At 42.6% G+C, this 13,347-nt stretch overlaps 1 protein-coding gene across 2 annotated transcripts in view; it reads right to left on the bottom strand.

The window, feature by feature from the left end:
* Positions 1-4,077: 4,077 nt before the first annotated feature.
* LOC124257419 (protein odd-skipped-related 1-like) overlaps positions 4,078-13,347 on the bottom strand; it is a 32,631-nt gene continuing 23,361 nt past the window's right edge. Inside the window, exons 1-7 of one of the 2 annotated variants that reach the window (XM_046691469.1) lie at positions 11,346-11,437; positions 10,249-10,659; positions 8,814-8,982; positions 8,483-8,572; positions 6,677-6,832; positions 5,575-5,674; positions 4,078-5,026 (exon numbers count right to left, since the gene is read on the bottom strand). In XM_046691469.1, the coding sequence (XP_046547425.1) occupies positions 5,021-5,026; positions 5,575-5,674; positions 6,677-6,832; positions 8,483-8,572; positions 8,814-8,982; positions 10,249-10,600 (873 nt within the window). In that variant the 5' untranslated portion in view covers positions 10,601-10,659; positions 11,346-11,437 and the 3' untranslated portion in view covers positions 4,078-5,020. Of the gene's footprint in view, positions 5,027-5,574; positions 5,675-6,676; positions 6,833-8,482; positions 8,573-8,813; positions 8,983-10,248; positions 10,660-11,345; positions 11,438-13,347 lie in introns of those variants that run through there. The other variant, XM_046691467.1, reaches the window with a different exon arrangement.

A 13,347-nucleotide genomic window follows, 5' to 3' on the forward strand; every position in this document is an offset into this window, starting at 1 on the left:
ATAGGATGTGTGTGTAGTGATCTCTCCGTCTAGTGTGATGTGTGTCCTCTGTTCCTCTGTGGTATAGGATGTGTGTGAAGTGATCTCTCCGTCTAGTGTGACGTGTGTCCTCTGTCCGTCTGTGGCAAAGGACTCTTTCTTTCTTCCCCCCCCTCCTCTCTCTCTCTCTCTGTGATCTCTCAGTCTAGTGTGACGTGTGTCCTCTGTCCGTCTGTGGCAAAGGACTCTCTCTCTCTCTCTCTCTCTCTCTCTCTCTCTCTCTCTCTCTATGCTCTCTCTCTCTCTCTCTCTCTCTCTCTCTCTCTCTCTCTCTCTCTCTCTCTCTCTCTCTCTCTCTCTCTCTCTCTCTATACCATTACCCTCTCTATCCTTACTATGCAGCCTTTTTAGCGATATGTGTCTATTGTGGTGTGTGTCGTATTACGACCCGGTTTAATGACAAACCGGTGGTGTTGGGATCAAAGGTAAAGTGTATTAACACACATGTCGTTTATATCTGTCTCAGACCGACACGCCATATGACAGAGTCCGACACTTCGCCTCCTCGTCTAGGGGGTGATTTATGTAACAGTAGTACTTAGCAGTTTAATTATCGTTTACCTTGCTGCTTCCTATCAACAATCGAGTGTTTCTTTAAGCCATAATTCACACCTTGTCAACAGCTCATAACAATTTGCGGCAGCAAGTTTCCTTTACACCCGCTGTGTAGCTGCCAGTGGTTCAACACAGTGAAGGGAGATAACTGGGTTGTGCCTGGGAGCGAAGCCAGTAGTTCGCCCAGCCCCCCGCGCCTCTGCTGACAACACCAATTTATAGTATCAGTAGTTGAGTTTATTCTCAAGTCGTAATCGGCGTGTGATGATAGAATGATCATCACAGTTTTGAAGTAGTGCAGACGGTTGTAAATATGGCGACATTGTACTGTCAGGTTTGGTTGTACAATGCACGGCGTTGTCAGCCAGCGTCGACATTAAACTTTAACCCTTGGCATGGAGGTTGTGGGTTGTGGGAAGATTTGCCAGGGGAGCCTAAGTGGGTTTGAAATAGGTGATAGTTTCATATTAGATTTAGGGATAATCACCCAGTTAGCTGATCTGATACAGTACTCAGGTAAACAGTTGAACAGAATGTGGTAGTTGTTTTATAATAGAATAGTGCTTAGTATGGGAATAAATATATACACGAAATGTGTGTGTGCGTGTGCGCGCGTGTGTGTGTGTGTGAGAGAGAGAGAGAGAAAGATATCTTTTGACCCCCCAAAATAAGGAACAAAGGAATCCCATCCCCCAATGGATTCTTAACCTGGGGAAGTCCAGACTTGTTGCATTGAGGACAGGGTTGTGCGGTGTGAGACAGACAAGGTTTATACTATTAAAATGTTCAGCAACAAGCAAAGATTGATTTTATTTCTCTGCGATAACACCTTTGCCAAAACGATTATTCACACTATTACGTAAAAACTATTAGGAAGTAGGATACGAACCACCTTTTGTAGATCATTATTCGGGGGGTTACTTGAAAGAAGTTCTGTACGGAAACAGAATCGTATTTGGTACGCATATTCAATAATTCTGTAAAGTAATTATGCATTTTAGTTGTCGATTTATTTTTCATTGGCGTTCATGTTTCAAGGGTGAGCAATGGAGTTCTGAAAGTCCTCTTTAGATGGTGTTCAGAACTGAGTAGTTAGCTCGGGTAACACATGTTGTGTCTTGTTAAAGCACCCACGACACTAAAGTTACCCCGATGCTGATATTTGGTGCCTTTGCCTTTTTTGTAACGTCAATTATCTTTCCTCCCTGGTTGAGTGAGTATGGCTTTACGTACGCCGCTTTTAGCAGTATTCCAGCAACATCACGGTGGGGGACACTAGAAATGGGCTTCACATGTCCTCCCTGGGTGAGTGAGTATGGCTTTACGTACGTCGCTTTTAGCAGTATTCCAGCAACATCACAGCGGGGGACACCAGAAATGGGCTTCAATGTCCTCCATGAAGTGAAATGGGAGAAAGTTCGATAACGGCGACGTACTCATACACAATCACACATTATGGGATGGCGTACAAGGGTACAATGCCCATGGAATCCAGCACGTACTACTCCCGTAATGAAGACAGCGAGGTTAGTATCCTTAAGGCGCCGAAATAAGCATCCTTGTAAATAAAGACAGTGGCAGAAGCATCCTTGTTGAACACCAAAAGGGTCCACACAATCTCGGCACGGTCAAACTACTTTTTGGTCAATAGCGTCTCTAATCTTATGAGCATATTTAGGAGTAATTCCAACTGGCTAAGTAATGTGATCTATCGAGGCGTTCTAGGATGCCCACAGCATTTACCAGGTTATGTTACTGTAAACATGATATGCATGAAGTTTACACCGAGTCGCAGTGATTATAGCCTCACTAATCAAAGACTGGGATGTGGTAATTAGCCGGACTTCATCAGTTGTATGGCTATGGAGATATGATGAAACTAGCCGGTCATCAGCAGGCGTGACCATGCAGATAGCAGGGAGGTGGGTGTCACTGGACAAGGCTATCGCAATGACCAGTCGGGTGCGGGGTCATTCGGTGCTGTCCTACGGACTCCTGTCCGATCTTGTCCTGGGCCTAGATGTTCGTAACGTTCGTAGCACTAAGAATTCTTAACTTTGATCGTTAACAATGAGTGGGCTTACAACATGTCCGGACACACCTGTACTAAAGTACGCTTTACTCTCCATGCCCAAACATATCTACAACATGTCTGGACACACCTGTACACTCCACCCTCCATGCCCAAACATATCTACAACATGTCCGGACACACCTGTACTAAAGTACGCTTTACTCCCCATGCCCAAACATATCTACAACATGTCTGGACACACCTGTACTAAAGTACACTTTACCCTCCATGCCCAAACATATCTACAACATGTCTGGACACACCTGTTCCAAAGTACACTTCACCCTCCATGCCCAAACATATCTACAACATGTCTGGACACACCTGTACTAAAGTACACTTTACCCTCCATGCCCAAACATATCTACAACATGCCTGGACACACCTGTACCAAAGTACACTTTACCCTCCATGCCCAAACATATCTACAACATGCCTGGACACACCTGTTCCAAAGTACACTTCACCCTCCATGCCCATACATATCTACAACATGTCTGGACACACCTGTACTAAAGTGCACTTTACCCTCCATGCCCAAACATATCTCCAACATGCCTGGGACACACCTGTATCCAAATGCCTGGACACTGTTCACCTTCACCCTCCATGCCCAAACAAACATTGTCTACAACATGCCTGGACACACCTGCTCCACACACCTGTACAAAGTACTTTACCCTCCATGCCCAAACATATCTACAACATGTCTGGACACACCTGTACCACTTCTACCCTCCATGCCCAAACATATCTACAACATGTCTGGGACACACCTGTTCCAAAGTACACTTCACCCTCCATGCCCATACATATCTACACACATGTCTGGACACACCAACATGTACCAAAGTACACTTTACCCTCCATGCCCAAACATATCTTGTCCACACCTGTGCACTCCAAAACATACACTTCATGTGCCCATACATATCCATGTCTGGACATATTTACAACATGTGTCTGGACACACCTGTACTAAAGTGCACTTTACCCTCCATGCCCAAACATATCTACAACATGTCTGGACACACCTGTACACCTGTACTAACAACATGTACACTTCTACCCTCCATGCCCAAACATATATACAACATGTCTGGACACACCTGTACTAAAGTGCACACTTTACCCTCCATGTCCCATACATATCTACAACATGTCTGGTACACACCTGTACTAAAGTGCACTTTACCCTCCATGCCCACCCTGTACTAATGTACACTTCAAACATATCTACAACATGTCTGGACACACCTGTATTAAAGTACACTTCACCCTCAATTGCAACAATGTCTTTATTCCACAGATAGGAATCTGGAAATGGGAAGTCAACCCCGCCATTTGTCCACACCGTCTACACTGCGCACGCGCGCACAAACGGCAGGAAAACAAGAGGAACAAATCACAAATCATTATTATTTATTTATTTTGCATCAGCAAGTTTCCCATGTCTATGCCTAGCTTGTATGTACATCGAAGGAATGGTGGCAGTAGTTACGATGAATCTCAGACACTGAGACCGTCACTAAGTCTACAACCCTACCTACAGATCTACCCACTACAACTACACTGCTCCACCCTCTACAGGTGGGGGCAGCTTTGTGCTTATCACATTATAATACTGTATTGGCGTTGGCACTGGGTTCGCGGGACACGCTCGCTAGCACACAGGTAGATTCCATGGACGCAATTAGGATTTGCTTCAAACAATTGGCACAACTGGTTCTGTAGTGTATATGTCTTGATAATATACCTATGTACAGTTAGTCATATACATACTAGGCGTAAGTTTGGCATCGTGTAGAGAAAGAAGCACCGACTAGCTACACACGTTAGTTTTGGTTCTAGAATACAAATACTTGTATATTATGAAGTATCTCATCACTAACAAAGTAAACGTGAAATCATAACAAAACAAATAATGATAACAGGATTGCAACATAACGTCAGGGGTGTTCATCTTCATGCAGCATGGCGGGATGTTCACCGTCATGCAACATAACGTCAGGGGTGTTCATCTTCATGCAGCATGGCGGGGTGTTCACAGTCATGCAACATGGCCTTCGTCGAGAACAATGTAGGCCGTGGAGCACTTGCAACGTAGGCCTTGCGACAACTGCCTTCTGAAGACTAGGATGAGTAGGCTGTGGAGCACGTGCAATGCAGGCACTGCAACAACTGTCTCAAGTTGTTCCCTAAACAGTTTGTTGGAGATGCTGATGTCAGCAGTACGCGCGGTGGTGAAACATGCACAAGCCCGCGTGTTCGCCACTTGCGATGACGTCTGTCTTTCAATAGCACTTTCCGGCCTTCATAACAGGTAATACTGCAAACCGCACCGGTTACAGGTTAAGGCTGAAAAGGAAAATAAAGGTCATCAAAAATTGTTCAAACAGTCCACATACTACCAAAAATGAGCAACAATTAATAACTGCTACGCCATTGCTGAAGGGAGCTGTGAGGGGCGACGCCTGAAGTACATGATACACTGAGTGAAACATCCTAGCTTGATTATGGGGTAATCTTGGATAGAATTGGGGCTGATTTTTAAACGACGCAGGAAAGGGGATTGCAAGTTGCATAAAACGTATCCTGTACCAAACTCAGGTTACGTTAAACGATCGTAGGCAACGGGCTTAGTACAGTTCCCCTGCGCTTCACTGCTTGTGGTGAGGCGGACGAGAGCGGGAGGTCTGACTATAAATTCAGTCATTGTTAATGTGGGATCGCTGCCCATGTTTTCGCCGGTTTGCCTGGTCCAGATTCGATCACATACAGGTCGTCATGATAGGCCTTGGATATTGAGTAATGCGATCTAAAATAACATTCATTCACACATCCCCCAAGTAACTGACAATCTTGTTTACTGAGAAGGCTTTCGTGACACAGTTAGGACAACATACCTGAATGTGAGTTGCTCTGTGGACTGCCAGGGTTCGACTCTGACAGAATCCTTTGCCGCATGTCTCGCATTTAAAAGGCTTCTCCTTGGAGTGTATGTACCTGAAGACGGCAGATGGATGCAGTACGTTAGTGTCACGCTTTACTAGTGACGCAGTTGGTGCAAGTAGCTAAAGTTACGCTTTACTTGTGACGCAGCTGATCAAAGTAGCTTTACGCTTTACTTGTGACACAGGTGGTGCAAGTAGCTTTACGCTTTACTAGTGACGCAGTTGGTGCAAGTAGCTAAAGTTACGCTTTACTAGTGACGCAGTTGGTGCAAGTAGCGAAAGTTACGCTTTACTAGTGACGCAGCTGATCAAAGTAGCTTTACGCTTTACTAGTGACACAGGTGGTGCAAGTAGCTTTACGCTTTACTAGTGACGCAGTTGGTGCAAGTAGCTAAAGTTACGCTTTACTAGTGACGCAGTTGGTGCAAGTAGCTTTACGCTTTACTAGTGACGCAGCTGATCAAAGTAGCTTTACGCTTTACTAGTGACGCAGGTGGTGCAAGTAGCTAAAGTTACGCTTTACTAGTGACGCAGCTGATCAAAGTAGCTTTACGCTTTACTAGTGACACAGGTGGTGCAAGTAGCTTTACGCTTTACTAGTGACATCAGGTGCAAGTAGCTTCACTAGTGACTTGCACCAGGTGCAAGTAGCTTTACGCTTTACTAGTGACATCATGGTGCAAGTAGCTGTACTAGTGACACAGGTGGTGCAAGTAGCTTTACGCTTTACTAGTGACATCTGGTGCAAGTAGCTGTACTAGTGACACAGGTGGTGCAAGTAGCTTTACGCTTTACTAGTGACATCTGGTGCAAGTAGCTGTACTAGTGACACAGGTGGTGCAAGTAGCTTTACGCTTTACTAGTGACATCTGGTGCAAGTAGCTGTACTAGTGACGCAGCTGGTGCAAGTAGCTTTACGCTTTACTTGTGACACATCAATTAGCTATGCCCAACATGTTGTTATTTTTCGTAAAGAATCGGCATTAGGTTCACTTTACCGGTGATAACTTGGTAAGTCCATGTGAGTGAGACTGTCAGTGAGACTGTCACGTACCTGTGGTCACGGAGATGGTCTTGTCGTCTGAACGCCTTGCCACAGATCTCACAAGGGAAGGGTCTCTCGTCTGTGTGGGTTCTCTCGTGGATCAGCAGGTTGTAGGACTTGGAGAAATGGCGCCCGCAGTACTTGCATATAAACTCTTTCTTGGCTCTGGAAAAATAGGAATATATGTTTGAGTTCAATACTCACGTACATTTATGAACACTTCATTTAAGAGTCTCGATACAGCTATTGTATCGGAAGGATACATTGTACAGTCCATCTCAGATGTATCATGCCGCGATGTGCTGGGAGAATTGGAAACGATTGGTTAAACCCAACCCACACACCGATGTGAAAGTAACGTCCGTTTGGTTGCTATTTGTACTCTATATCCCAACTCATTCTTGTAATGTCAGTTAACTCACAACAAATCAATTTTTCTTGGAACATACGCCCGCACTGAAACCTTCCACGTGGGAACTGTTGCGCGGTATCTCACGTGGTGTGTCAGTTTCCGGGTGAGTCAAAATAATGGCAATTTTTATTCAGGAAAGTCGATCTGTCGGGGGTTTCGCTTAGACTACTGGTCTTCCGATCCCAGATCCGGAGGTTGAGTGGAAGCCGAATCGGGCAGCTTACTCCTGCTTCAAGTGTATGTATGTAATTCTTCCTGGTCGTACAGTTATATACATCGCAGATCACATTATCACGTGCACAGTTCATGGCTAGTGGTGCATCAACTAGACTTAAAGTAAACAACATTAACTTTGGAGTGAGTGAGTGAGGATTGTTTAAAGTCGTCCAACCAATCTAGCAGCTATATTCGGCGATTAGCGTTAGATCTCATCACGTGATTATAGATAAGTGAGAAGATACAGTGAAGATGGGAGAATCATTGTGAACAAGGCAGGATATATACATGCATTGCTCGATGAGGGTGTAAAACAATTCGAAATAAACACTAACCCACTCCATGTGGCAAGTGTTTTTTTTGTAAATTTCGGAGAAATGTAGAAGATCAGGATCATACTTTAATTTTGCGTCTTCATACGCTAATTTGTTTACAAATCTCTATAAAATACCGAAACTAGCGTCCCCTATGAAAAAATAAAATGTCTCAGAAATATAATTTCAACAGAACTGGTGCCACAAATGAAAAATATTATCATTATTAACATATGTCAAGCACATGCTCTTCTGTGTATAAACACAGAGGGGTGGAGTAATGCCCTCGTTCGCTCGCCCGTGTTCGAATCCCTACATGGGTACAAAGTGCAAAGTCCATTTCTGGGGTCCCCCGCCGTACCATTTGTGGAATGTATTTAAGAGCGTATCACTATTTTTATATTGAGAAAAGGGCGGTGGGGTAACTCAGTGGTTAAAGCGTTCGCCCGCCACGCCGAAGGCCCGAGTTCGATTTCCCAGTGTGTGAAGCCCATTGATGCAATATTGCTAAAGTGGCGTAAGGCCATACTCACTCACTTGTATTGAAAAAAACTCTCTTCCATTATAGGAAACTCTAAATTGCATCAGACATTTAAACTTACCTTTTATCTTACCCTACGAAAAAAAACATTCATTTAGTCAGAAACTAGTTCGCATTCTCGTCAGTACCGTGCTAACAAACTGAAATGACAATCTGACGACCCAACTGTAATTTTAGCTCCTTGGCTCCGTTTCTCAAAGCGATATTAGCGTTACGGCTGCATGGGCGATACAATTACTTTATAGAAGCAACCTAAGCTAAAATTAAACCCATGTGGTTATTATCTATGTCGATATAGACTTATATAGAGAAAGTCATGTATTTCTATTCACCTTCTAGGTCTTTTGATCTTTAGTTTCTCCGTGTCTGTTGGTGCCCTCTGCAACACCGGAAGTCTGATACCGCTCAGTAATTGGCTGTACCTGTAAACAAACATCCAATCAGAATCACAGCAAAGTCACGGTATCTTCCATTCGCTACCACTCATGCCAATTCGGGAACAGCTGAATGCATTTCTTGTATGTTACAGAAGGGACGAAAAGAAGGATGGCGATCCGTTTTATGTCAAACATAATCTTTTCCCCATAATTTGATTGAACAGTTATTTGAAATTGTTATGGTGTACGTGTTGAGTTAGGACTAAGTGTATACGATGCAACTTACCTCAAGCTGTCTTGCAACAGGGCTAGAGCGTGGCTGTAGACTTTGGCGTCTGCGCTACCAGATCTCGTCGCGTCGCCTTCGGTTTTCTTCAAGTCTCGTGTGGCTGATTCGGCAAGACGGGAAAAGTCGAAGCGGGGTTTCAATCGTGGTTTCTCATCAGGGCTATCGGCTGAAAATATTCAGAAAATCACCAATCATTATCGATGTATACAAGAACACAGTAAAAAGATAGAACAACTTTGCTGTTTTCTCTCCCTATTCTACGTAGAATAGGGGAACGGTTCCTCGGTTGGGAAAAGGATATGAGAACCCCTGTATAAGAGAGAGAGAGAGAGAGAGAGATCGAGAGAGATCACAGAGAGAGAGAGTGGGGGGGGGACAGAGAGTCCTTTGCCACAGACGGACAGAGGACACACGTCACACTAGACGGAGAGATCACTTCACACACATCAATTTTTCTTGGAACATGCGCCCGCACTGAAACCTTCCACGTGGGAACGGAGAGATCACTTCACACACATCCTATACCAGAGAGAGAGAGAGAGAGAGAGAGAGAGAGAGAGGGGTGGGGAGGGAGAGAGACAGAGTGGGGAGCGAGAGGGGGTGGGTTGTTAAAATATCTGATAGGTCTGTGCATAAATTATATCCAATTGTGATATATGACTACCATTCAAGTTTCCGGAAGTCATGTCATGCGCCCTTTGCACGGGGACTTATCTCCGGAAGTTGGATGCTTATAGGAGCATCACTAAATTTTAGAAAAAATGTCTTATCACATTACCGCTGTGGTTAAAACAATATGAACTACTGAGTCTTTGCCTTATCACTTCCTCTGCAGGATCTGTGTATCCGACTGCAGGTCACCACAAGGCCGGTAAACATTCATTAACAAGTGTCCAGCTAGGTATCTAACCCTTAATTCTAATGATTGTGGCAAAAGAAATTTGAATTCAATTACCCGACATTTACCATTGATGGCGATATTTACCCTCTTTATATGACTACTCAGTTTCATATCCTATTAGCCATTTCTTGTTGGGAAGATCCTCCACATCCTGATTCTATTTATTGTACTAAATTTATGACTGATTACGTGCTGGAGCGCCACTTCAGGGAACAGCACGTTCAATATTAGGAACATTACATTTTTGAGAACATGTTCATTATCCATAAATAATAAAGATATTAACACAAAGTGGATATTGATTACAGCTATCAAGCTTGGACTCTTGAAATAAGTGCAAGAAATGTATGTTATTCAAGTGACAATTATAGTGACAATTTCTCCTTGATCTATTTCCTGATCAACCAGAAGGTGAATATTTGTTAAGGCAGTGTGATAAAAATAATAACTAATTACAAAAAATGAGGACCGACATGCAGCAACCATCGAGAAATTGTTCATTGTGTTTTAGTATTTTATTCGAGTACTCACCGTCACTGTAGACAAGTTCTCTGGCAACGTCATACCCTGGACTACTGTCTTTCTCGGGGGTGTTTGGTGTCGTCATTCCACGGTATGCCTCCAGGGGTAGGCCCATGATGGGGGTGACCGGAGTCCCGTCCCCCTCACACCGACAGTCGGGGTAAGGCGAACACGTCCAAGAGTTCATGTGGTACGAGTTGAAGGCGACGTAGGCCGGGAGAGGGTACAATGACAATCCGCTGTGGGCGCCAAGCGACGCCCGGGGGACGGGAGGGTACATTCCGAGGGAGGGGCTACCGTGTGAAGACAGACTAGGGTAGCTGAAGATGGGCTGCGGTTGGACTGCCGTAGACGACGCCATGTTGTTTCCAGGGTGGCCGGGTGGAGAAGTATGGCGAAGGGAGCCGGTCTTGGAGTAATCTGAAATAAATTTCCTTTTAATAAATGGGTACGTGGCAGTGTAAAACGAAACACACAAATACACGGTCTGATTTGGAAGGTCTATGATATTGTAAAGGTAATTATGTCTCTAGGTTCTTGTTTAATTAAATATTTAAATCTGAGATTTCTTGGATGTAAAATAGATTGACCGGGAACAGTAAACGGTTGCAGTTAGTTAGGTAAGATTGAGATTCTCAGTGAAACGAAAGTTCAGATTTCCTTAATTCGCGTTAAGGACGAGAGTCCTTTCGACAAGGAAGAATTCACTACACCACAATGAAACTAGGTAAACCATTGTTATGGTATTGTGTGCCAAAAGTAGAGTGTAGTATTAAGAGTCAATCACATGACGTAGAGTATTTATGCAAATCAGTTCTTGTATCAAGCATATTTATAAGACATATTTTCTTACATTGCAAATAAATATTAATCATACACAAACATCCAGGTTTATGTTCTTTAAAATAACACATATTATCCGGTGTACGTAATAAGTGCATATTAAAATCAGTCAAATCACAATATTTACAATCGGCGTCGCGTAATCTGGTATATTATTTATATGCTGCTCATTTCTGACAGTCCGATAATGTCATATAGTCGTAAATAAAAGCTTCAAGTTGTACATGAATTTAAGGAAGTCGTTTGGGGGTATAAAGCCTTACCTGCAGCAGCGCGTCAAGTCCCCTTTCACCAGTGTGATTGAGGTCGTGCTACTCGAAACCTATATATACATTTACATATTCCATAAAGCATCACGGCGACTCATGTGGCCCCAAGGTCACGTGACTATAGCGCCGTGACGTAACACATTTTGATTGGTGACTGCTCGAGATCGACACCGCTAGGACAACAGCGGAGAGGACTCGTCCCACGGAGACACAGATCACAGCGAGGCGGGGTTTAAAAAGAGGGGTGGGGGAGGGGCAACGGGGAGGGGATTTCTTATCACAACTAGTTTGGATCACATTAGTAAGTCCTCACTAACAATTACAGTTGATACAAGCTTTGATTGAAACACAAAGTGATCGGAGAAGGCAGGTGTGAGGCGATATCTAGTGTTGTTAGCTGGGCGATTGTAGAATATACATAGAGAGTGCCTTGTGCGATGTATTGATGAGGGGAGAGGGATATTATGTTGTACTTTTCGGTATTTTGATTGTGTTTTACTGATCACATTCACATGGAATACTGCTAAACAAACCCTGATTTCTGAGATCTTTATAAATCTGTTTGGTTGTTGTCCAAGCTATTCGACAAACATTACAGTTGCAAATGAATATATATTAAATTCAGTATAATTAATGTTTCTAAACAGTTCAGAGGTGTCAAATACATAAACACTTGATACAAAGGGATATATGTGGTCATTGAGTAACTTGCGACGTTAAATAAAGCAAATAACAACATTAACACACATAAAGGCTAAAATATGTAATTCCACATATAGCCAGTGTTACACATAAAGGCAGTGTGCCATGAAGGCAGACTTGATATTTATCAATAAACTACCATTATATTTGTTATCTCCGTGCACACTAACCCATTCGTTAAGTCCGAAATGTACAGGGAGGTACCTACAGGGAGGCTTAATACCCAATTGGTATCAAGAAGAAAGCCATACTCTGATTTTCTTTCTTCACCTTTCAAGATGATACAAATGCAAGATAGAACGCCATATGTTGTGAACCGGTTATTATTTGAAGAGGAACAATTTTTATGGATTGACATCTTATTTTTTGCAATAGATGCGCCGTTTCGGTGTAGGTGATAACACCGTTATCAAGCAAGTGATCCATAAAATGTGTTCCTCTTCATCATACCAGCTTCTAAATGCCGCATAAAGAAGCTGTTATTATTTTAGCAATCCCGTGTGTAGCCCACTGTAGCATTTAATTTTAACTTATCAAAGAAAATGGAACTTTGGTCATATATAAATCGTAGAAGATGACTGGATTAAGTATAGGTCTTAAAGTGATGTACAAATTTGAGGACCGTAAATATTTTACAACAATGCCATTTTTTAAAAACTTATGTCAATATATTTTGCACGCTTTTGTCAGCACGATATCACTCTGGAACATGCACATAAATGATGCACTTTGTGTGATCCGACAAAATATGTTTTTGTTGTCCTTTAATCAATATTTTACAACCAGAAATATATTTTAAAAGTATAAATATAATTGATTACTAGTAAGGAACTGTTTTAACCGACGCTGTTTTAGGAATATAAGACAACGAACTGCTAAAGCACAATCAGGACAATACTGGAAGCAATTGTTTTTAATAAACATTTGATCAATACAATGTTGCGATCTAACTTAGTACCCGGTATGTGTATGTTCCATCAACATACATTGTGCATCCAACGCTCTAACCATACTTTTTACTGGTATGTAAAAATGACATCATTTTTGTCAAATGTTTATATGACGTTTACAAGACATCAAAATACCTTCTTTATTCTAAAAAACACAACGTTTCGTTGTATCTGCATATTCCTTTGTCCATATGTATTCCTCAAAACAAAGGAGTTGGCATCCATACATTCTCGCACATATAATTTTTAAACGATTATATAAATTAAAATATTTAACGTTTTGCATTTTTTATGCTTAAGCACATTGTATCTTTTACGTTGTTGTTGCCATTTGAAAAGAGAAT

Source organism: Haliotis rubra, unplaced genomic scaffold (genome assembly GCF_003918875.1).
Source record: "Haliotis rubra isolate DU_JTF1 unplaced genomic scaffold, ASM391887v1 Scf66, whole genome shotgun sequence".
Taxonomy (NCBI): domain Eukaryota; kingdom Metazoa; phylum Mollusca; class Gastropoda; order Lepetellida; family Haliotidae; genus Haliotis; species Haliotis rubra.